Raw genomic sequence first — 25,136 nt, 5'->3', positions numbered from 1 at the left:
CCTGCGTGTGATGTCCCACGCACCTAGCAGCAACCAGGCTTAAGCTTTTGCATAGGAGCTGGACAGTTGGGTTGGCTGAGGCGGAGGATCCCACAGTAAGAATACTGCAACATCGGTATAAAGGGACATCTGCTTGCTTTTCCAACTGAAAGCCTCCTTCATTCTATGCAGGGCATCTTTGAAGGAAAAGTCCTCAGGTGGGAGGCATAAGAGAGGATGTCATCGGAGTCTGAGTCTGGGTAAGTCTGTGGTGGCAAGTGCCCAGAGTAAAACATTTTCTCTTCATTCTTAGAGCTAGAGGAATATTCATCTTCCTTAAAAGCTACTTTCCGGTTCATTTAGGATGGAGAAGCCTCAACTGGAAGCATGAGAGAAGCTCTATAGATTAAATAAAGGCCATGAACTTTTGTGCCATTTTTAAGAAGTCTTAGGCTTTTGTCAGAGAAGTTAATGGAGGAGGGGATGATGAAAAAAGAAGTGGTTCACTTTGGTTTGGGTGTCCGTTTAAAAGGGGTGACCTGAGGTTGCAGTCATCCAGCTGCTACTTTGGTTAGAGCTTCAGACATGTAGGAAGACAGGTTGTCTCCCTCAAGACCCACTGTGCAGATGTCTGAAGATGAGGCCTTGTTAAATGATCTCAAACCCAATCAATGTATGTGCAGTGGTAGTATTTGCAGGTATGCTGGTTACCATGTCGGCCCTCTGTGGAGTTACACCAGAGGAGTTGGGCCTGGGAGTCACCAGAACAAGAGACTGCAATGGCGCTTAACCCGAGTCATCAGTCAACTTATGACCAAGAGGTGGATCTTTCTTGGTAACATCATTGTCCTTGGCCTTTTCATCTTTCCATTCTTTTGGAATGCACTAGACAATGCCAGAGTCTGTGGAGGCCCTGTTGAAGTAGTTTACTGCAATGCCACCAGGGAAGCCAAACAGGAAGACTCCATATAGGCGGCTAATAAGTCAGCCCTACGTTTTAGGATTTTCACATGGAATCCTGCACAGTTAGAGACATTGTGCTGAGGCTCCAAACAGAACAGACAAAAGTGAAAATCTTTATGTGGAACTTGCTTCCCATTTTTCAAGCAATTGTTGACTTTTTTGAAAACTAAATTAGTAGACAAATTTCCCCAAAGGAGTACTTATCTGACTGGAAGAAGAAGGTTCTCTGGAAAAATGAGCTAGTCAAAGAACAGCTCATGGAGTGAACACACATGAAACGCATCAGACTGCACAGCTAGAACGAAGTGAAGATGGTGCCAACAGACACTCTTATACCTGTATGTCCAGACATCAGTCTTGAGAAGTCCATCAGCCAGGGTTGATGTAAAACTCTGGAAATCGGGCTGGTTGTGGGCTTCTGCATGGCAGGAAGACCCAAGGATCAGTACTGCAACACTGATTATGAAGAACATCAAAAGGCGATGCAGTTAGTTATCCATTCTGAAATGGTCTGCTTCAATACTGCTCTTCCCTCCTTTCCTCCTGCAAAAGCCATCATTAGCTGCTTAGGTCTGTTTTGAAATCTAGTCCTATGGAGGTAGTACCATACTTGCCTCTGTACGATTCTCCCCCCTTTTGTCCTGGGGATTAGGAGAGAACACAGGAAGATTATGGTCTGGTTCAAGGAAACTTCTGATACCACTTTAGCCACAAAGGAGGGAATTATTCTCACGGTGACCATGTCCTGGATAAGGAAGGGTTCCCTGTACATGGTGATTTGCAGTTCTGAAATACATCTGGCTAAGACAAGTGCCAGCAGTAAGACAATTTTCCAGGTTAGTAGTTTAAGGAATGCTGAGGCTGCTAGCTCAAAAGTGTGAAAGGATCAGACTTTCTAGAACATAACTTCATGCAGTAACAGTATCCCTCTTTGGCAGTCTGAGATGCATGATTCCTTTCAGAAACCATTTCATATGAGGATGAGAGTAGGCAGGAGACATCAGCAGGCAAGGCAGGCAGAAATAGCTGAAGTATGTACTTTTACACCTGAATAAGACAGACCTTTATACAAATGGGAGAGGTATGCCAACACGTGTTCCAGCTGTGCTTTGGTGGGTAGAAAATCACTTGTTTTGCACCAAATAGAAAACCTTTTCCACTTAGCTAAATAATATCTCCTAGTAAAACGTCTTCTATCCTCTAAAAATTGCAAGTACATCCTCTGAAAATGATTGTCTGGATGGAATCAAGAGACAATTATCTACGCTGTAAGGTTGAGAATTTTCAAGTTGGGGGTGTATTACAGAGACCCTTTGATCTGGTATACTGTTTTGCTTCTCCACTTACACAGGGCAAGTAGAAGGGAGAAACAGTATTGCATGGGTCAGTAAGGAACAATCATCATCCTTGACCAGATTTTCATCAATTTCTGTGATACCCTGGGGACAACAGACAGTGGAGGGAAGACATAAGTGGTCTGTACATTTGAAGAAGATGGTGTCTGTTCTCTATGCTCCTCTCGGGGCTGGATGGCAGTGGTGATGGTTTTGGAGTAGGACTTCTTCAGCTGCCTGTTTAATGTAAATGCAAAAAGGTCTGCTTCTGTCACAACCCATGTGTATGTGTTAAATCTAGGGAGAGATCTGCATTGCCTTGCTTTGGAATGTAAGAGGCTATAGGGGACAGAAAAAATTGTTGTGCTACCTGTCACAGTTCCATTGCTAATGTGCACAGGAGGTAGGTGTGTGTTGTACTTACAGATCCTGGTATTAGTTTGTCTTTGAAAGCTTTCTTAGCCAGAACAGCTGCCATTATCAATTTTATGCTAATATGCTAGGCTGCGATGTGACTGTCTTATGTTCTATGGATTCCAAGGCTGGCTAAAGATGCCTACAAAGCCAGGTCCAAGCTATCAATGGCTAGGGTGTGATTTGTCTCTAGAAGGTAGAAGGAGATCCCAAAGTTTGTCTTGATGCGGTCCTTTTTCAGGTATGGGAGAAGAGGGATGGATTTTTCCAAAGGTAGCTTGTGCTGGAACCAGCAGTTTTTTTTAGAAACCACTGCAGCTTTCTCGTGGAGTTTTGCCAGGGGAACCACTGCATGCAGCTATGTACCCCCAGCATCCCCAAGAACATGCTTGTTTTAATGGTCTGCTGCCTCTTGAATGTGGAGGAAGTATTCTGGGTGCTGAGTCCTTAGAGCTCCCCTCCGGTGTACAACGGTGGTTAGTTTGCCACTTTCTTTGATACCCAGGGCATTTTCCTCATTACAGCTTAGACTTTTCATGCTTTGAGGGAAAGGGCCAAGACTTACTAGGGTAGTTTTTGTTGCATCTAAGAGTAGGGAAAGGTAAAATTCTTCAACTGACTTCACGATCTTCCCCTCTTTATCTAGTCTCTCAAATACCTTTTCAACAAGGGGTCCAAAAAGAAATTTTATCCAAAGGGGGATTAAGGAGCTCTACTTTAATAATCTGACAGAGGCTGTGTCCTCACCCAAGCTTATCTCCTTGTAACAAACCCATCCAATGCCTCACAGTCAGACTTAAGTGAATGTCTGGACACATGGAGGCCCACACTGCACAAATCCTAGATGTCTTTCTAGTGGCTCTTGTCTTGCATCCCCTCTGCCTTAGACTTGATTTATTCCTGAACAGATTCAGGATATTTCAGCATGTGGAGCTGGCAGTTCAGAGCTCTCGTGGCCAAGGCAGCTGAGGCGCAAGCCTTTCTGCCAAACTGATCTCAATACCAAAATACACTGCCAGCAGAGCGGATGTTTGTAGTCTTTAGCCTCTCGCTAAACTCCTTTTCTTCAACAGGAAAAAACGGCAGACAACCAATAGTTGTAAATAATACTCAATTTAATAATAAAAAAAAAAAAAATGAACAAATGAATGAACTAACTCATGGAATGAGCGCTTTCTTCTTCTTAACCGGAGATTTCATCAGAATCATACATCACTTCCTTTCTGTAGTATTTACACCCCTTCATAAGTAATTGATTCTACGTCACCTATGCCCATCTTTACATTTCAAAATACAATTCTTACTTTAAAACATTCCTTCCTTAACTTACATAAAAAATATACATTATGTTTATCTACTCTAAAATGCTTTAAAATCTATCTACTCTAAAATGCTTTAAAATCTTTCATTTAGTAAATAATCAACATTCAAATATTAGATGCTTTACTAACCAAAATAGGTTTAACAGACAGTTTAATTCTAGCCTGGACTAAGACAGGCTTGCAGCTTTATTTTCCAGTTTGTTTCTCTTACTTGAATGTAATTTTTAAAATCACCTCCTCTGGGGCTCTGGTTTACTTTCTCTAAAATAGAAAAAAGGAAACCTTTAAAATTATTACCACATTCCTCTGAGTGTTTATAAAGTGCATTATAATTTCGTGTTGATATTTGATAATAATGTTCATATATTTTGTCCCGCAACCGTCTCTCAGTCTTACCGACGTAGTATGCTGGACATGTTTGACACATAGCCAAATAGACTACCTGTTTGACAGTTTCCTTTACTGAACCACACTTTAGATTTCAGATTATTATCCAATGTCGTGTCCGTTTTTTCACATATGTGTCTACATTGTGAACACATCCCACATTTTCTGGTTCCTTGATTGCTGGGTCTGTCCCTTTATGTGTTACCCTCAAACAACTTTTTAAGATTGAAACCTGTCAGGTAACACACAAAGGGACGGACACAACAATCAAGGAACCAGAAAATGTGGGATGTGTTCACAATGTAGACACGTGAAAAAACGGACACAACATTGGATAATATTCTGAAATCTAAAGTGTGGTTCTGTCAAACAAGAGGGGTAGTCTATATGGCTATGTGTCAAACATGTCCAGCATACTACGTCGGTAAGACTGAGAAGACGGTTGCGGGACAGAATATATGAACATTATTATCAAATATCAACACAAAATTGTAATAATGCACTTTATAAACACTCAGAGGAATGTGGTAATAATTTTAAAGGTTTCCTTTTTTCTTTTTTAGAGAAAGTAAAACAGAACCCCAGAGGAGGTGATTTTAAAAATTACATTCAAGTAAGAGAAACAAACTGGCAAATAAAGTTTGTAAGCCTGTCTTAGTCCAGGCTTGAATGAAACTATATCTGTTAAACCGATTTTGGTTAGTAAAGCATCTAATATTTGAATGTTGATTATTTATTAAATGAAAGATTTTAAAGCATTTTAGAATAGATAAACATAATATAATGTATATTTTTATGTAAGTTAAGGAAGGAATGTTTTTAAGTAAGAATTGTATTTTGAAATGTAAAGATGGCATAGGTGACGTAGAATCAATTACTTATTAAGGGGTATAAATACTACAGAAAGAAAGTGATGTATAAGTCTGATGAAATCTCTGGTTAAGGAGAAGAAAGAGCTCAATCCAGGAGTTAGTTTGTTCATTTTTTGGATTATTAAATTGAGTATTATTTACAACTATTGGTTGTCTGCTGTTTTTTCCTGTTGAAGAAAAGGAGTTTAGCGAGAGGTTAAAGACTACAAACATCTGCTCTGCTGGCAGTGTATTTTGGTACTGAGATTTGTTTCGGAGTAGCACTGCTTGCTTCACTTTGGTTTCTTTTTTTCTGCCAAACTGGTCTACTTCTCCATGTCATTTGGAAAAGGGTTCTTGGAAGCAGCCCTGGATGATCTCTCAATAAGACTCCAGAGACACCACAGCTGGGTCTACCATGGACTGCTAGAGAGATGTCTGTCAGATTCAATCAAGCACTCTACAGAAGCGATCAAGCTTCTTAGGAGCAGAGGGAAGGGAAATGAGCTGCAGTAATGTGTCTAAAAACATCTTCTAAGACTTCATGAACTGGAGGGACAGCCATGGATCTAGCTACTAGCAAACTCAGGATGGCCTGAGCCCTGGGAGAACTCTCTAGATTCCCAGTTGAAAGATTCTTTCCTTCTTTCATACTATAAAGGGCATCACCAAAACATAAATTCCTCAGGTGGTGAGGCTGAAGACAGAGGTCTTCACAGTTAGTATCCAAAAATTGATGGGAGGTAAATGCTCTGCATAAGCAAGTTCATCTTCGGTGTCCAGGTCAAAGGAATCAAGAGTCTCTTTAGGGGGGGGTCCCTTTTTCTTTTCCCAGCACAGGTTTCTGGCATAGATTCACTTTCCAGAATGGGCTGCCTAGATTTCATGAAATTCATGAAGTCCTGCACTAGCCTGACTAGGTCCTGTGGGAAGACCAGGGCAGAGGTGGTAGGGAACATGGTCAAAGCTAGCGCTGCCATCTGGGATTGGGAGTCCTGTGTTTGGATACAGTAGGCAAAAAGGCCTTAGGTTACAGGCAGGCAGCTACTACCTCAATCCAGCTCCCAGGTATCCCTTCCTAAACAATCACTAAGGAAATACTGTCTTCACCCTCAAATCAGCAAATCTCAGGCATAGGAAGCTAGAGCCTTGAAAGCGGCACTAGACCCAACCAATGCCCATTTTGGTTCATCTTGCAAGGATGTAGGCTGGACTGAAGCCTCTAGATGGGTCGCACTCGAGACGCACGGCCTACTGGATGTCAGACCATGTGGCTGCAAATGTGCAACACCTTTGTTGATGATTTCGGGCAGAAGAGAGGAGTCAGATGTGGAAATTATCAGTAGCTTCCTTCACATCTTCTACTTCAAGAGTTTCTCCTTACGACTCCTTGGAACATTAGCCTGGGAACCGATGGACATGATAGAGTATGGGGGAATAACTACTACCTTTCTCCAAACATGTATCCATTCTACACTTTAAAGTTCTACTAAATAGACCACAAAACTGTCAGTGTGATACATCAAGCTCCATGTCTAGACAGAACAAACAAAAGAAAAAAGGTCTTTGTGAGGGATTTGCATCTTCCACATGTCAGACAACTGACTTTCTTAAACATTAAAAAGCTAAGCAACAGAAAAAATAAAGTTAAAATTAATAATAACTTTCCCCAACAGAGTACTTAACTGAACCTTCTTGTTTCAGGCTGACCGACAGACTCTCAATGCTGTCACATAACTCTTAGGTGCACTGGATTAACATGGCAAGAAAGATCTGAAGATGGTGCCAGATGACCATTTACAACACCAACATCAAGACATCTGCTAACAAGGGCATCCATAAGCTGAGGGATATTGAAATCCTCTGATGCTCAGGCTAGCTTCGGTCTTCTGCATAGCAGGAAGACCTAAGACTTTAATCTTAAGTTTTTCTTTAAAATGGCATTCAAAGAAATGCCCCTGAATAAATAATCTACACTGGCAACTGGTTCCAAGGCACTCCTTGGCTATTTATACTGGGTTACTTCCAAGTTTCTCTCACTGTTTCTTATACTCTTAATAGAAGTATTTAATTATAAGTATCTGTCACAATCTGATGCATTTCTTCGCTTGCAGTTGTGGGGTTATAGTTAAAAATGGTTCATAAATAAAACGCAAGCTTACAGTCACAACAAACTTCTTTTGAGCTATAAATGGGCAAAAAAAAACTGCTTTTTGGGACAGTGACTGCAATCAGTGGGAAGCTAAACACACATGGGTCAATAAAGAGAGACGAAAAAAAAAAGACAGCAGCATTTAAGCAGAACTTAAAGTTTCTGTTAGGTTAATAGCTGTGTTGCCATGACATCTACTTCACATGATTTTTCAGAACTAAACACAGGGTGCCTTTAAGGATTTTGACAGACTTATTGGGTCATTTATCAGCAAACAAACAGCTACACTGTGGGTTATTATAACAACCACTTGGTACTCTCAGACATTATCTTAAAACTACACTAATTTTATGCCACAAAGGAGGAGTGATCTACAACTTTATTCTGCAGCTCTATGCAATAAATCCATGACTAGAACCCAGACAACCAATGGTTACTAATCATATGGTCAGTGGAACAGCTGTTTGGGAAAGGAGGGATTGGTAATGCAGTCTCACCCATCATAAGGGAAGGCAAGACAACATAGCTCACTTCCTTACTGACACTCAGCAAAGGACAGGTGTTATAGAGACGGCGCACACAGAGCAGCCATGTGCGAGCTCAACCACACAACTGTCACTGTAGTTAAGGTAGAGCAGAAGCATGCATGCATAGATGCTGGCATTTTGAACACTTTGCTCATAACAGCTGATGTGGGCTTATGGGAGTTAGGGCAAAAACAGTGATGCCTGCTCAGATGATAGCCTCCCACAACCGTGTCTCACTCAAGGTGAACAAACAAGCCTATCAATCAACAGAAGAGCTGATGGTTTGCTGATATGAAGAGAAAAAAATGAGTGATCTGTATGTAGTAAAACGCAAAAAAGTGCGGACTGAATATGTTTTATGCAAGTCTTTGATGTGGCTAAGAAAACAAATCAGTGCTACAATACAAGATTATACTTGTGCACAGAAAACTCACCTGTCCTTTGCAAGGATTTTCCTTTGGAATATATAATGAAACAACACTCCCATACTTTCGACACTCCATTCTCATATCATTCACAACATCTACAAACAAAGCAAACAAGTATTTACTTGTTAATAAACACCATCAATGTCTCTCTCAGTTGCACAACTACGTCAAAACTTAATCCAGTAAAGGAAAGTTGCAAAAGGACAAAGTACAGTTTTGTACCTACCATAAATGTAGATGTTCGAGTGTTCACCCTGCTGCAGTCATCACACTTGGGTTATCCTGCCGTCAGGTGGTCCCGCAGTCGGCCTGAGTTCCAAAGTCTTGGTCCGGCGTCGGTTGCTGTCACTTCTTCCCTGACGTCAGTGCGCCAGGGGTATACAAGAGGCATCCAACACCATTTTCTTCAGTTTTTCTTGCCCCAGATGTCAGGTGCCCCCAATAGGTAGGCAATATATATATTGCTATATAAAAATGTACATATAAAAATAAAACAATACCTTCAGGCACAAGCAAATACACCACAGAGGTTGTATAGGGTAGAATGGTATAGATAAGTCCAGCTAGTTCAGAGGAGATGGAGGGAGGGTAACCTGGACTGCAGCACGGTGAACACTCGAACATCTACATTTATGGTAGGTACAAAAATGTACTATGTTCATCATGTTACCCTGCTGCAATCAACACACTTGGGTTGAATCCCAAAGCAAAGGATGGGTGGTGGAGTTAAACAGGGTTAGAAGAAGCTAGTAGGCCCTGCAAAACTGCAGTGGCAAAACCAGCTCTAGTCTTAGAATATAGAGGTAAGTGATGGTGTTTGGTGAAGGTGTGCACTGAACTCCAAGTTGCAGCTTCCAGAATATCCTTGGTTGGCACCCCCCTGAGAAAGGCTGCTGATGTAGCTGTAGCCCTGGTGGAGTGGGACCTAATGTTAGCAGGTACCGGTTTCCCATGATGCGTGTAGCAGAAACGTATGCAATGTCCTATCCATTTTGAAATGGTCTGTTTTGAGATCGCTTTTCCTTGTGATCCTGCAGCATAGGCTACAAAGAGCTGGTCAGATTTTCTGAAAGCCTTAGTTTTATCCAAGTAGTAACTTAATTGCCTGTGAATGTCCAAAGAGTGCAGGAGTCTTTCTCCTTTGTTCTGGGGATTTTGGAAAATGGTGGGCAAATGAATGGTTTGGTTTAGGGCCACAATGGATACCACCTTTGGCATAAAGGAAGGGTTAGTTCATAGAGAGACTCTGTCTTGATGAAAAATGAGGAAAGGCTCCACTGCCATTAGCGCCTGTAGCTCTGAGACTCTTCTAGCTGGAGTTATTGCTAGTAGCAGGGCAGATTTCCATGAAATAAATTTTAAATCAGCTGAAAAAGCTGGTTCAAAGGGCAGCAGTGTAAGCTTTTCCAGAACAAAGTTGAGATCCCAAGTAGGTATTGGTGTTCTCCTGGGCGGTCTTAGGAGTGGATGTGAAAATAAAGGTGGATCCGTGTTGTAATGAGCTGAAGTTGCTGAGGCGTGGATCTTAACAGATGAAAAGGAAAGTCCTTTGTGCAACATCTCAGTTAAATATTGTAGAATCTGAGGAATGTTTGGATCAAGGGGATTTTGGCCTTTAGCCTGGTTCCAGGCGCAAAATCTTTTCCATTTGTCTGAAAAGGTTTTCCTGGTGCTGAGCCTCCTGGCCTCCAGAATGACATCCATAACAGGTTTGGATAGAGATGATGGCTGGTTGTTTAGGTAATTTGCCATGCAAGTGTCTTGGCTGTGTAGAATCTGACTGTCTCGCTGGGTGAGCAGGTGAGGAATTTGTGGTAAAATCCATGGTGGGCCGTGGGCCATGTTCCTTAGAACTGGATACCAGTGCTGGTGTGGCCAGTCTGGTGCAATGAGTATTATTTGTGGCCTCTCTAATCTGACTTTCAGCAGTACCTTTGCTAGAAGAGGCAGTGGAGGAAAGGCATACACTTAATGTTTTCCAAGTGAATGAGAGGGCGTCCACTTTCCAAGCTTGTGCGTGGAATGTCCTTGTGCAAAATTTTTGAAGTTGGCAGTTTTGGGGGTTGACAAACAGATCTATGTCTGGGCGTCCCCATTTCTGAGTTATCATTGCAAATACTTGTGGATCTAGTTTCCACTCGTGGGGATCCATGAAGTTTCTGGTTAGGTCGTCTGCCAATGTGTTTCTCTTTCCTGGCAGGAATTGTGCTTGTAGTTGAACTTGGTAAGACAGTGCTGTGTTCCACAAGGTCATTGCTTGCCTGCACAGAGGGTATGAATGTGTGTCCCCTTGCTTGTTTATGTACCACATTACTGTGGTATTGTCCGTCTTTATTATTAGTTGTCCTGGGTGTAAGAGGTCCTTGAAAGCTGTTAGGGCATTCTGTGCTGCTAGCATTTCTTTTTGATTGATATGCAGATGCCGTTGATCTGTAGTCCATTTGCCCTGAATGCACTGTCCTGCCATGTGTGCTCTCCAGGCATAGTCCGATGCATCTGTTGTCATAGTTTGCCTGGCTGTGGGTAAGGTGAAAGGCTGACCCTTGTTGAGGTGACATGCCTGTGCCCACCATAGAAACTCTTGTTGAAGGCAGGGAATGAGTGGTATCATTGTTTCCAAGCTGTGGCTGTGCTGAGTCCATACGCTTTTCAGGTACCATTGTAATTTCCTCATATGCAGTTTTGCAAATGGTATTAGTAGTATGCAAGATGCCATGAATCCCAATGCCTGCAGAATTTTTCTTGCAGGGAGTTGGGTCTTTGTTGCCATTATTTTGAAGTATTGAGTCAGCTGTTGTTGCTTGTCTGGAGTGAGAAGCCATCTGGGCCATTGTATTCAAGCTGGCACCCAGGAATATTATGTTTTGTGAGGGCACTAGTTTTGATTTCTTTTAGTTTACTGTGTACCCTAGGCAACTTAGAAGGTGTTTGACAAATGCTAGATGCTTTAAAAGAATGTCCTTGCTTTCTGCTTGAATAAGGCAGTCTTCCAGGAATGGGTATATTTGAATTCCTCTTTGTCTGCAGTATGCAATTACTGGTGCCAGACATTTTGTGAAGACCCTGGGCGCAGTAGATAAGCCAAAGGGCAGTGCAGAGAATTGATAATGGGTTGAACCTGCAATGAAGCGGAGGTATCATCTGCAATTTTGTCTGATAGGGACATGCAGGTATGCCTCCTTGAGGTCCAACGTTACTAGCCAAGCATTCTTGCCCAGCATGGGAAGAAGCTGCTGAAGTGTTAGCATCTTGAATTTTGGTACTTGCAGATAGGTGTTCAGAATTGAAAGATCCAGAATGGGTCTCCATGCTTTGTCCTTTCTTGGGACTAGAAAGAGTCTTGAGTAAAATCCTTGTCCTTGCTCCTGTGTATGTACCTGCTGAATGGCTCTCATGTCCATGAGAGCTGTAATTTGTTTTTGTGCCTCTGCCCATTGATTTGGTGGCAGGTTTGGCATTCCTTTTATCCTTGGCAAGGTATGAAAGTGGAATCTGTATCCTTGTGAGACAATGTTTAGGACCCATTTGTCTTTTGTGATGATGTGCCAGTTGTCTGCAAAAAGTGCTAATTTTCCTCCCAAGGGAGCTGCCAAGAGAGACTTGCTTGGTAGTTTGAGGGTTGAGTCATTGTGTTTGTCTTCTGCTAGCTTGGGGCCTGTCTTCTCCTCCTTTCTGGGTAGCAGTACCCCATTGGCGAGGTTTGTAAGGGCCTTGTGACTGACCTCTGCCCCTTGGGCGTCTGTATTTGCCCCTGTGCAATCTGTCAGAAGCTGGAAAGGACCAGTTTTTTGTTGGCCAATTTCTGCTGAAACGAGGGGGTTGTACCTTTAAAAAATCCTTGACCGTCTGCACAGACTTTGCCTTATCCTCCATTTTCTTTAAAAACCTCTTCTGCTTTGACACCAAATAATACATCCTGCTGTAAAGGTGCATCCAGTAATTTTGCTTTAACATGATCAGGTAGGGTTTGTTCTTTTAACCAAGCATGCCTACGTATGACAGACCCAGTAACAGCTGCTCTACAGGAAGCTTCCAACGAATCAAATCCACATTGTAAAGTATGTTTGCCCACCTGTTCAGCTGCATGCAACAGATACTGCATTTCCTTGAATTCAGACTGTTCAGAATGAGTGCTCATTTTCTGTTTTAATTGAGACATTAGGAACTGCTGATATTTCAGCATGTGAAACTGACAATTTAATGCTCTCATAGCCAGAGTAGCTGAGGTGTATATCTTCTTTCACCATCTATCTAGGGCTCTGGAATCCCTTTCAGAGGGCACAGGATTTTTAGCCATAGAAGCTTTAGTCCCTTTGGGACCCTGGGAAATTGTTTCTGGGTCAGCCACAGGGCTTTTATAAAGGAATTTGTGTGAGTCAGGTACTCTGTCTGGTTTGGCTGGAGCAGGAGGTAGAGTCTCTGGATTTAGACTAGACTCCAAGTAAACATCATCCACAATGTCTAAAACTGGAGGGATAGCAAGTGGTCTGTGCTGGGGTAGTAAAAGGAACTCTCTGAGCCTTTTCTTAGAATCAGAGTAGTCCTGGCCTTCCCAGTGGAAATGTTCCCTCATGGTATGTAAAGTTTCCCAAAAGGAGTAGTCTTCAGGGGGAGATGCTGAGGGGATAGAGTCTGCGTAATCCTGTTCCTCAGAAGAATCTGAGGAAATTGAAACCTGGTCAGAGGAAGCATAATCCTCCTCTTGTCTTGGTCTTTTATCTGGAGGGGGATGGGAACCCCTGATTAGGGTAATCAAATCTTAAGCATTTGTTTCTTAGGCATGGGGCCTTGAACTTGAGACTGATGTACAGTCTTTTATGGTTTTAATGGAGTTTTAAGCTTAGCATAAGATTTAATGGTGAGTGTAGTTGGTCAGAAGACACCTTCTGCAACCGAAGGTGTTTCTACTGCACCGGGATCTCCTTCTGCTCCAGTGTCGGAAGGGCCTAATGAAGATGGCTGCGATGGCCTAGTACACTCCGCTTGAGAATCCAAAGCTGTCTGGGGTTCCAAATCTGCGGTCGTCAGAGGCTGCGTAGGTGCCTCACTGAAAAAGTACAGTTTTGTACCTACCATAAATGTAGATGTTCGAGGATCCACATTGCTGCAGTCCTAACTATTGGGGTAGTCCGCTGTCCAGTCGGCCCGAATACCAAAGTATATGGCTGACGTCGGTCAGGGCGCATTAGACTGACGTCAGTACGTCAGGGTACTAATGCGCATGACCGACGTCATATCCTCAGTCTTTTCTTGCCCCAGATGTCAGAAGACCCTGAAAAGATAAGGCCAAAACCAAAAACTCCAAACATACCTGCACCAAAAATATGTACAAAATATACAAAATTACCAGAATATAACCTCACCTACACAACCACCCCTAAACACAGAGGGGAAGGAGGGAGGGTAAATTGGACTGCAGCAATGTGGATCCTCGAACATCTACATTTATGGTAGGTACAAAACTGTACTATGTTCTTCATTCCACATTGCTGCAGTCCTAACTATTGGGTAGAATCCCAAAGCAGAGGTAAGGGAGGCTGGCAAATCATAAGGAAGCAGGAACTGACAACATGCCTTGCAAAATAGCTGTGGCAAAACCAGCCCTAGACTTAGAGTAGAGAGGAAGGTGATAATGCTTAGAGAAAGTATGCACTGAACTCCAAGTAGCTGCCTCCAAAATATCCTTAGTTGCCACCCCCCTTAGAAATGCTGTTGAAGTGGCAGTAGCCCTAGTGGAATGAGGCCTAATCCCAGCTGGAATCTCCTTGCCATGATGGGAATAACAAAATGCAATGCAAACTCCAATCCACCTAGAAATAGTTTGTTTTGACACAGGCTTGCCCTGTGAACCCAAAGCAAAAGAAACAAACAACTGCTGAGACTGCCTAAAATCCTTAGTCCTGCTCAAATAATAACGCAATTGCCTGTGTACATCTAAAGTGTGCAAAATCTTTTCCCCTTTATTTTGGGGATCTGCATAAAAAGTAGGCAAATGAATAGTTTGGTTTAAAGCCACACTAGAAACCACCTTAGGCATAAAGGAAGGATTAGTACGTAAAGATACCCTATCCTTATGAAAAATCAAAAAAGGCTCTACCGCCATAAGGGCCTGCAACTCAGAAACCCTTCTTGCAGAAGTAATGGCCAACAAAAAGCAGTCTTCCATGACAAGTATTTCAATTCAGCAGTAGCCAGAGCTCAAAAGGTTGTAGAGTAAGTTTCTCCAACACAAAATTGAGATCCCAAGCAGGAGTAGGAGCTCTACGTGGGGGTCTTATATTCTTTGCCCCTCTAAGAAATTGCTTGAACAAAGGATGCGAAAACAATGGTGGGTCACAATCATAGTGAGCTGAAATTGCTGCAGCATGAATCTTAATGGAAGAGAAAGACAAACCTTTGTCCAATAACTCAGTAAGATATTGAAGAGCCACACTCAAATTAGGCTCAGAAATCTCCAAATTGTTTGCTGCACTCCAAAATAAAAATCTCTTCCATTTTTCCGCGTACACTTTCCTTGTACTAGGTCTTCTGGCTTCCATAATCACATTTAAAACTTGTTGAGGAAGTTGAGACCTGCTGTCTTTCAAAACAGAATATGCCAGGCTGTTAGATGAAGAGAGTGAAGCTTGACATTGAGCAGGTGACCGTCCCTCTGAGACAACAGGTGTGGAATCAAGGGTAAAGGCCATGGAGGCTTCCTTACCAGACTCCTCAGTAATGGGTACCAGTGCTGCCGAGGCCAATCTGGAGCTATTAAAATCATCCTTGGCTTGTCTTGTCTGACCTTTAGAAGCACCTTTGGGAGAAGAGGCAGAGGTGGAAAAGCATACACATGAAGATTTTTCCAACTGAAAGAAAGAGCATCCACTTTCCAAGCTGTGTGATGAAACCTCTTTGTGCAAAACTGTGGCAGCTGGTGGTTTAGTGGAGAAGCGAACAGATCTATGTCTGGAGTTCCCCATGACACTGTCAATTTTGAAATACATGAAGATCCAGTTTCCACTCGTGGGGATCCATGATTTGTCTGCTTAACACATCTGCTAAGGAGTTCTGTGCTCCCGGCAGAAACCTTGCCTGAAGAGTTAGTTGCAAGCTGAGCGCAGTCTCCCATAAAATCATTGCTTGCCTGCACAATGGGTAAGAATGTGTTCCCCTTGTTTGTTGATGTACCACATGACAGTCGTGTTGTCTGTTAGAATCAACACCTGCCCTGGAAGAAGTAACTCCTTGAAAGCCATTAATGCAAACTGGACTGCTAACATCTCTTTCCTGTTGATATGTAGATGCTGTAGTCTGGCAGGCCACTTGTCTTGTATCCACTTTCCATTTAGATGAGCTCCCCAAGCAATGTCTGAGGCATCTGTCGTTAGAATCTGACTCGCCTCTGGCCGGGTCACAGAGAGTCCCTTGTTTAGGTGACATTCCTGAGCCCACCACAAAAATTCCTTTTGAATGCAAGGTATTATTTGAATGACAGTGTCCAAATCCTGGCAGTGCTGTGTCCATACATTTTTGAGATACCATTGCAGCTTCCTCATATGCAGTTTGGCATTGGGAAGCACCAGAATACAAGATGCCATGAACCCTAAGGCATGAAGGACTGTCCTTGCAGTCAGCCCGGACTGAAGAGATAGTTGATGGAAGTAACTGGAAAGATTCTTTTGTTTGTCCGGGGTTAAAAAGGCCATCTGGGCTGCTGTATTCAGTCTCACACCCAGAAAGCACATGTCTTGAGAGGGTACTAGACTGGACTTTATTTCATTCACAGAATACCCTAGGCATCTTAGCACTGCTATGACATAATCCAAATGCTGTAGAAGGTCTTCCTTTTCTTGAGCTAGAATCAGGCAGTCGTCCAAGTAAGGATAGATTTGAATTCCTTTTAGCCTGAAGTAAGCTATCACTGGAGCCAGAACCTTTGTGAATACTCTGAGCAGTGGATAAGCCAAAGGGCAATGCAGAGAACTGATAATGAGAATTTCCAGCTCGAAAACGCAGATACTTCCTGCAACTTAGTCTTATAGGCACATGAAGGTAAGCTTCCTTGAGATCTAAAGTTACCATCCAGTGATCTTTGCCCAGCAGAGGTAAAAGCTGTTGTAACGTCAACATTTTGAACTTGGGAATGTCCAGATAAGTGTTGAGGATAGATAAATCCAAAATTGGTCTCCACGTGTTCCCCTTCTTCGGTACTAGGAACAGGCGAGAATAAAATCCTAGGCCCTTTTCTGGCACAGGAACTGGCCGAATGGCCCCTATTTGGAGCAACAGAGATATTTGCTTGTGAGCCTCTTTTCTTTGTAGAGGAGGAATGTCTGGCATGCCTTTGAAAGGAGGCAAGGTATGGAAATAAAACCTGTAACCGTGGTGAATGATATCCAGAACCCATCTGTCTTGGGTAATTAAATCCCAATTTTCTTTGAAAAGAGACAGCCTTCCTCCCAAAGGTGCTGCCAGGCGAGAATGTACTGGCAGCTGAAAAGGCAGGTCATTGGGTCTGCTTACGAAAGGACTGACCCCTGCCCTCACCAGAAGTCTGAGCAGGGGAACTCCCTGTCCTAGGCCTAAAAGAACCTTGAGCTCTGCCCCTACCACGTCTAGACCTACCCCTAGACTGGGAATCATAAGCAGGATAAGTCCATCCCTTAGTAGGCCAATTTCTACTAAACTGGAGGCTGCACCTGCAAAAATCCTTAACAGTTTGCATAGACTTAGCCTTGTCCTCCATTTTCTTTAAAACTGCTTCCACAGGCGAACCAAACAACACATCAGACTGCAAAGGAGCATCCAAAATCCTTGTTTTAACATGCTCAGCTAAATTCTGATCTCTCAACCAGGCATGCCTACGAAGAACAGAACCAGTGGCAGCCACCCTCGAGGAGGCCTGCACAGCATCAAAACCACACTGCAAGGAATGTTTACCTACCTGTTCAGACACATGAACTAAATCCTGCAACTCTTTACACTCAATTCCTTCTGCCAGAGCATCCACCTTAGATTTCAATTGTGAAAGGAGGTAATTCTGATATTTTAACATGTGAAACTGACAATTCAACGCCCTCATGGCTAAAGTGGAAGAAGTATACACTTTCTTTCCCCATCTATCCAAAGCCCTTGCCTCTTTATCAGGAGGAACAGGATTTTTAACAACAGAGGCCTTCACTCCTTTAGGCCCCTGAGAGACAGTTTCCGGGTCTGCCCTAGGACTCTTAAAAGATACTTATGAGCTTCAGGCACCCTATAGTACCTATCCGGTTTAACTGGGGCAGGAGGCAAAGAATCAGGATTCAGGAAAGCCACTGCAAAAACATCTTCCACCACATTCAGAACAGGAGGTATAGCTAAAGGCCTATGCTGGGGTAAAACAAGAATTCCCTAAGCCTCTTCCTGGAATCAGAGAAATCTTGACCTTCCCATTTAAAATGCTCCCTCATGGAATGCAGAGTCTCTGAAAATGAAAAATCCTCAGGAGGAGAAGCTGAAGGAGTAGAATCATCCACATCCGAATCAGAATAAGGAGGATACTCCTGCAAGTCTTCAGCCAAGACTCAGAAGCCTCGAACATTGCTCAAAACCCTCAAACTCAGGTTCCACCCTAGGCCTCTTATCAGGAGGGGCGATAGAACGTCTAATCATAGTAATCAAATCCTCTGCCATTTTAAGCATATGTTTCTTAGGCAAAGACCCTGAAGCACTAGGAGAAACCCCACTGAAGCTAAACTTGGCCTGCCTCTCAAAGAAGCCTTGGAAACAGAAGGGAGGCTCTAACCACCTTAGGAAGAGAGGGAAGAACAGCCACCTGAGAAGCCCCTCAGCCTGGCCTACTTCCTGAGAGGATACATCCTGTAACAGTAAAGTCTCTCCCTGAGACACCAAAGAAACACCTGGCAGAACCTCCGGCTCCACTGAGCCTTCTAAAGAACCGGCGACAGGGACTGTCGGTTCTTCCACTCTAGGCTTTGCTGCTTTGTCCTTGCGCTTTTGGCGGCGCCGGAGCATTCGGCGGCATTTTATAATTACAACGCTTCCCAAAACTAACCTGGCACAGTCTAACCTTCTCTTAATAGTGCGTTTGTTAAATCTAGCACAAGAGCGGCATCCAACAACGCCGTGCTCAGGCCCTAAACAAGGTATACACAAAGTATGGTAATCCCTATGAGGTATCCGTTTCCCACAAGAAATACAGTTATTCACTTTTTCTGACATCCGGTTAAATACTGAGGCAAGAAAAAACCAAACTATTCCCCAACGGGTACTTAGCCAACTTTGATTCGGTCTGAAACTCTGACTTCAGAAACTTTCAGAACGCCAACCTGCACTCGCAAAATTGCTTCTGCATCGGACCATGCGGCAAAAAAGACTAAGGATATGACGTCGGTCATGCGCATTAGTACCCTGACGTACTGACGTCAGTCTAATGCGCCCTGACCGACGTCAGCCATATACTTTGGTATTCGGGCCGACTGGACAGCGGACTACCCCAATAGTTAGGACTGCAGCAATGTGGAATGAAGAACATCCGGAGAACCGGCGACAGGCCCAGCAGAGGCCTCGGAGTCTGGCTTATTCCTAGGCTGCCTGTCCTTATCCTTACGTTTTTTATGCATGCTGGTCGTCGGCTGCTTTCGACGGCATGATATAATTAAATTTCCTACCAAAGTAATGTCGTGCGAAGTCACAATGGCGTTTGATAGTTCGTTGATTAAACCTAGCACAAAACCGACAACCTGTGACATCGTGGTCTGGGCCTAGGCAATGAATACAATAAGAATGGAAGTCCTTATGAGGTATTTGCTTCCCACAAGAAATGCAATTATTAACTTTTTCTGACATCGGACTGAGGCAAGAAAAGGTTCCCCAACAGGGTACTTAGCTTTATTGAAGACTTCGGACTGAAATTCGATTCGAAAATCTCAGGTGTCAGCCGACCGGCACTTGCGAACTGTTTCTGCTTCGGGCACCACACGGCAAAAAAGATTGAAGAAAATGGCGTTGGATGCCTCATATACCCCTGGAGCACTGACGTCAGGGAAGAAGCGACAGCAACTGACGCCGGACCAAGACTTTGGAACTCAGGCCGACTGCGGGACCGCCTGACGGCAGGATAACCCAAGTGTGATGACTGCAGCAGGGTAACACGATGAACATCTTTAAACATAACTAAATAAGAATGTGGACTCACCCTGCAAGACTAAACACAACGCAAACAGATTACTTGTATACTGAAATTTGATTACCAGGTAAGAAAGCCATTTTCAGCAGAGGCCAGGTGAGAAAAGCTCTAAATTATTACAAAACATTTTAAGAATAATTTTACAATCTTCAAAAATAAAACAAGAATATCTGCAGTTTAATTATAAAATATTAGATATAAAAACACTGGATAATAATTGATGCAGGTTATATGACAATCATTTAATATTTAGATAAATGTTAGACATTCTGTAGAGAAATTAAGGGCAAGTTAAGTCTAATACAAACAGGAATTGCAATATGAAGTGAGGGAAAAACGGACTTATGGTATATTTAGATAGAATGTCAGGGGAGAGAATTTGACAGATAGTAAGGAAATAGGCGAAGAAGGGGGAGTAAGGCGGCATACAGAAAAAGGTACTTATACACATTTAGGGATATAGTTTATCTGGTTTACTATGGAAATTTCGAATCAACTTCAGTCGATCGTTTACAATGTCAACCTGAAATGTTGAATCAGAAATTCCGAATACTAAACCACAGTGAAATAGAATACATCGACCTCCATGGTTTAATGTATTCGACATAGCAGGAGGTGACGTCACTCACCTCCTGCTATGCACATTAACATACCATTGAACTCTACATTCAACAGTACATTAATTCTATTTTGAAGGGGAGCTACAGCCCCTGCACATTAAATATACCAACTCCGAGATCGCACCACAGTGAGAAAATGGGCTAATTCCCTGTTTCTCACTGAAGAGTGATCTCCCTCCACAGTCTTGGTACGTGCTTGCCAAAAGGTTGAGTGCACCATGCAACTTGACTACACATGGTCGACCTCTGTTGGTTCAATTTCCTGCCCCCTAGACACCGTAATTTTGAACATTGCCCGTTTGACAGACTGCCATTCGGTAAGTCATAGTAAACCAGTTTACCCTGGTTTTCAGCAAGAACAGAGCCAGATTCTAACTAGGAAGTCTTTCAGAGTGGTTCTGAAAGATGGGAGGGAGGGTACTGACATTATGGATACAGGTAAGGAGTTCCATGTCTTAGCAACCATGTATGAGTATAGTCAATGCCCAGCAGATCTGATAGGTTTGTAGACAGGAGTTTTTGGTCACTGGATCACAATTACCAACTAGAAACATATCTGCTTAGAATGTTTTTTAGTGCTGGACAGGAAGATAGATGCTGGATAATTTTATAGGTGGTAAAAGGCCGTGTTATATGTTAGCTGATGAGGCAATTCTAACCAGGTTAGGCTTTTTACTGCTATAAAGGGGGTATTTGCTGCAAATATGCAACTTTCTTATAGCATTGTTCAGGTTTTAATTTTTATGAAGCTTGGAATGAAGATGGGAGCACCATAAAGAAGTGTGGGGAGGAGATAAGTAGTGGCAAGTGCAGTTTTAGTTACATTGGTGAGAAAGTTTTTGGATCTGTAGAGCATCCCTAGTTTTTGATGAATTTTTTCTTATGCAATTTTGTATACACAGGTCGAGTATAAGATTATCAGCCACTATCACCCCTAATAATTTGCTATGAGAAATGACTTCAATGGTTGTATTATCAAGAGAGCGGACTTTAAATTCTGTTTTTTTTTTTCATGAGAGGGGGATTTGAAGAAAAAAAGCAGTAGTTTGATCTTTTTGGGTTGAGCAGGAATTGAGCGTTACAACGCCATGTTTCAATGGGTGTTAAAGCTTTCCGAGTAATTTTTTGAAGGTGTACTATGTTCTCAGATGAGCAAATGTGAGTGGAATCATATAAGTATTTATTAGGGTTTGTTAGGGTGGCCTGTTGTATGGATGTATAGAGGCTGTTGGAGAAAATGTTAAAGAGGAGAAGACCAAGGACAGCCCTTGTGATACACCGGCGGTGACTGGGAGGTAAGGAGAGAGCATGTAGTGCCATTTTACTGACCTATACCTACTGGACAGGTAGTTTTTAAATCAGAGAAGGGTGGGATGAGAGAGATCTAGTGATGACATTTGAAAGAGAAGTTTGCTGAGACAAACTGTGTCTAAGGATTTAGACAAGTCTAGAAATAAGAATGAGACTAGTTTGTTATTTCTAGCTTTACTGAAAGTGTCTATATAGGTTAAAATGGCAGTGGTAGTCCTATGGGAAGGATGAAAGCCATGCTGTGTAGGGGACAGAAGTTTTTCTTGCAGGCGATAGTCTAGCAATTGTTTCTGAATTAATTTTTCATGTACTTTGGAGAGGGGAAACAAGATTGCTATAGGTCTAAAGTTATTAATGTCTGTTGAATTTCCTGCTTTGAGAAGAGGAATAATGTGTGACTTTTTCTAGAGACAGGGAATGTAGAATTCCTGGACTGATCTATTTATAAGGATTGATGCATGATACGCAATGCTATTGGCTGTTATTAGAACGTGATCAGCTGAAGAACAGCACGTTTTAAGTTTTATATAGAATGTGGGCACAGGTTGGAAGGTGAAAGTGGATGTGGTGGTATGTGGCTGCTAGGCAGGGTTTGAGAAGTCCTTGATTAGGGATGATATACTGTCTATAAAATAACAGCTGAACTGTGTTGCAATTTCAAGTGGTGAGTTATTGGGAGAGGGGTTTGGCTTGAATTTTTAGCCGGGATGTAAGATTTCTTTAACAGAGGTCCAAATTTTTTGGGCTGTGTTTAGTATTATTCTGAAAGTTATTACAGTATAGTTTTTGTCTTAATTTATTTATTTATTTTAGTATGACTGCAAAGCATTCTGAAGTTTGTAAGATATTAAGGTGTTTTATATTTTTGCCATTCTTTCCACGTTTTCTCTATCCTGCATTAGCATTCTACTCTTTTTGGATAGCCAAATTGTATTTGTTTTTGTCTTTTCCTTAGGAGTTGCAAGGCTTCTTAGGATATTTAGAAAAGTTGTACTGAACTTATTTACAGCATTGTCTAAGGGGAGGATTTTTAGGAAGTTCAATTTAATAAATGACAGTGTAGTAATGAACATCTCTGGGTTAAACTTGGAACGGTTGCATGTTATTTTATAAGTATGCTGTGTAACTGGATGTGAGATATTAGTTTTACAGGAGCACAGCATGTGATTATGATTTTATGAATCATTTTGGGTTATAACTAAACTGACATTTTTTTAACAAAAAATGTGGCTGAATTACACTAAAAATCCAAGCTGCAAGGAAAACATTATGGTGGAATAAAGTGCCACCTGATGTGGTTTGATAAGAAGACTGAAGCCTAAGTGACTAAATTCTTTCACAAAGAGTGAATAAATCAGTATATTACCCATGCATCTGCTATGGATTACTGCTATTACACAATATTACAGTTTTCTGAGGGGTGAAGGCAATAACAGCAAGTAAACTGGGCACTCTTATCAGATGCTGCTAGTCAATGTCTGTACAAACCTGCAGTGGGTTCACTACAGTTGTTCTCGAATCCCAAGTACTCAAAACACACTATCTTGAAGCCAGGGACTTTAGTACCTAGTAGGCTGCTGTTTGTCCTCAAACTCAAATACGAGTTTGGGCAAGCAGCTGTGAGAAGTCAGCACTGCTAGCACTCAGACTCGAATAAGAATAGTAGTAGCTGAGGGGAGGGAGGGGAACGGGAGGGATGTTTAGGATTAGGGAGCAATCGGAGAATTCAGGTTTGGTGGGGGTTGAAGTTTTAAGCTTTGGAAGCAACAAAGGAATTTGGGTTTAGGGAGGGGCGTTGGAATTTTAGGTTTAGGAGCAAAAAAGGAGTTTTATGGTTAGCACCTGAGTGAGCAATTGGGAAGTCTGGGTTTAGGGAAAGGGGTTGGGGTTTCAGGTTTAGGGAGCAGAAAGGGAGTTTTAGGGTTAGGGAGTAATCACAGAATTTAAGTTTAGGGATGCAGGTTTGAGTTTTAGGTTTTCAAAGCCATTGGGTTCTTTATGGTTAAGGAGGGGGTATGGAGGCGTACGGTAAAGGACCAAGAAGTTGGACTGGGAAATGGATGGGAGTTTTAGGTTTAGGTTCTGGTAGGGCTACGTAGTTTTTCAGATCAAGTCCTGTGAGAGTTGAGTAGAAATTGGAGATCAGGCTAATGGAAGGTACAGCGCTTACTTTTTCTAGCAAGTGGCAGCAAGCAGGTGTACTGCAAGTACCTGTAGTGCAGCTATCTGCAACAAATGTATGGATCTGTTATAGTATTATCCTGGATTACTGTTAAATGGCAAAACTGTATTAATAGTTGACAGCAGACAGAATGATTGAATGACAAATAAAAGGAAGCTGCTCAGACAAGAATATCTATGTGGCAGGGCTGCAGGTTAAAAAAAATCCAATTTTTGCAGGCACCTGCAGAGAAAGCTGAAAGCGTAACCAAGTACTGCACTTTCAGTATTTTTTAAATGCACAATATATTATCAAACATCATACCACTTAGGAAATGAAACAGCCCACATTTATAGCAATCTGTTAACTGGCATGTTAAAAGTACAGATGTGTATGCAAACTCAGCATTAGTTAAAAGTACAGTTGTGTGGGCATACTCAACATTAACACCAAATATTTGAATATTAGGATCACTGCAGCAAAATTCATCACAGTTCTGAATAAACCAGACAGACATATGTGCTTTCAGCCTCAGTTCTAGAGTTTTGGAATGTCCTGTAAATAAAGCTGGTCTCCTCCTTGGAACAAGGATGTCAAAAGGATGTTCAGGAGAAAATGGTGGGTAGCTATTACCATCTTCTGTTCTAATAATGAAGAAAGTCACCAACATTTGCAGTTAAAAGCCTGGGAAGATAACCAGTTTATTACTCCACTAGCCTGTATATCCCTCCTAAGGGTGGATTTAGTATTTTCATCATAAAGTTTGTACAGAAACATATGGCATAAAAAAAGGAGGGTGTGTCCTTACCATCCCTTCTACTGCAGGCAGAACTGAAATGGAAGCTGGAGAGATGGATGGAAGCAGTATTACAGGTATGATCCTAACAGTCGAACATCTACTATTGTTGGCAAATGCAAAATATATCAGGTGGTAGGTGATTTAAGTGATCTGCATAACTATGTACACAAGGCATTGAACTGTCCAAACGATAAGCGCTTTCGGCAGATGTCTTCTTCAGATCGTATGAAAGTGTGGTTAGCTCTTCCTTCTTCATTGGACAATTTCATCAGCTTTTTACACTCCAGTGAAGTATATGTTTTTGTCAGCCTTGCTTACCAAGCATCTAAAAAATTGTGCTTTAACAACTTGAAGCCTGAAGTTGTGGATGTTAATTACTAGGCTAATTATTTCAGTACTTCAGTGAAGTTTGCATTTTGTCAGCTTCACTTTTTAAGCTTTCAATAAATTGAGTTTTAATAGCCTGAAGTTTGAAGCTGTGGATGACAACTGCTTGGATATTTAACTATTTTCAGTTAATCATATTCTAGTGAAGTTTACATCCTGTCAGCTTCACTTTTTAAGCGATTAATAAATTGTGTCTTAACAGTCTGAAGCCTGAAGCTGTGGACGACACCTAAGGTCTTTTTTCCTTGTTTATTTTTCTACCTTTGGTGTCTTTAGTAGTGGTGAGGAGAATTTATTTCCTACATCTAAAGAAGGTTACAGTAGTAGT

At 42.1% G+C, this 25,136-nt stretch overlaps 1 protein-coding gene across 4 annotated transcripts in view; it reads right to left on the bottom strand.

Annotated features, from left to right (window-relative positions):
• UHMK1 (U2AF homology motif kinase 1) overlaps positions 1-25,136 on the bottom strand; it is a 512,108-nt gene that overhangs the window by 105,554 nt on the left and 381,418 nt on the right. For 3 of the 4 annotated variants that reach the window (XM_044085882.1, XM_044085883.1, XM_044085884.1), the window contains one exon: positions 8,364-8,452. The exons of the other annotated variant lie outside the window; for it this stretch is intronic. In XM_044085882.1, coding sequence (XP_043941817.1) covers positions 8,364-8,452 — 89 coding nt within the window. The remainder of the gene's footprint in view (positions 1-8,363; positions 8,453-25,136) is intronic. 4 annotated transcript variants of the gene reach the window in all.

The sequence above is a fragment of the Protopterus annectens genome, chromosome 10.part0 (genome assembly GCF_019279795.1).
Source record: "Protopterus annectens isolate FY-2018-M chromosome 10.part0, PAN1.0, whole genome shotgun sequence".
Classification (NCBI taxonomy): Eukaryota; Metazoa; Chordata; order Ceratodontiformes; family Protopteridae; genus Protopterus; species Protopterus annectens.
The sequence above is the reverse complement of the archived record's forward strand: the minus strand, read 5'-3'. Positions and strand labels throughout refer to the sequence as shown.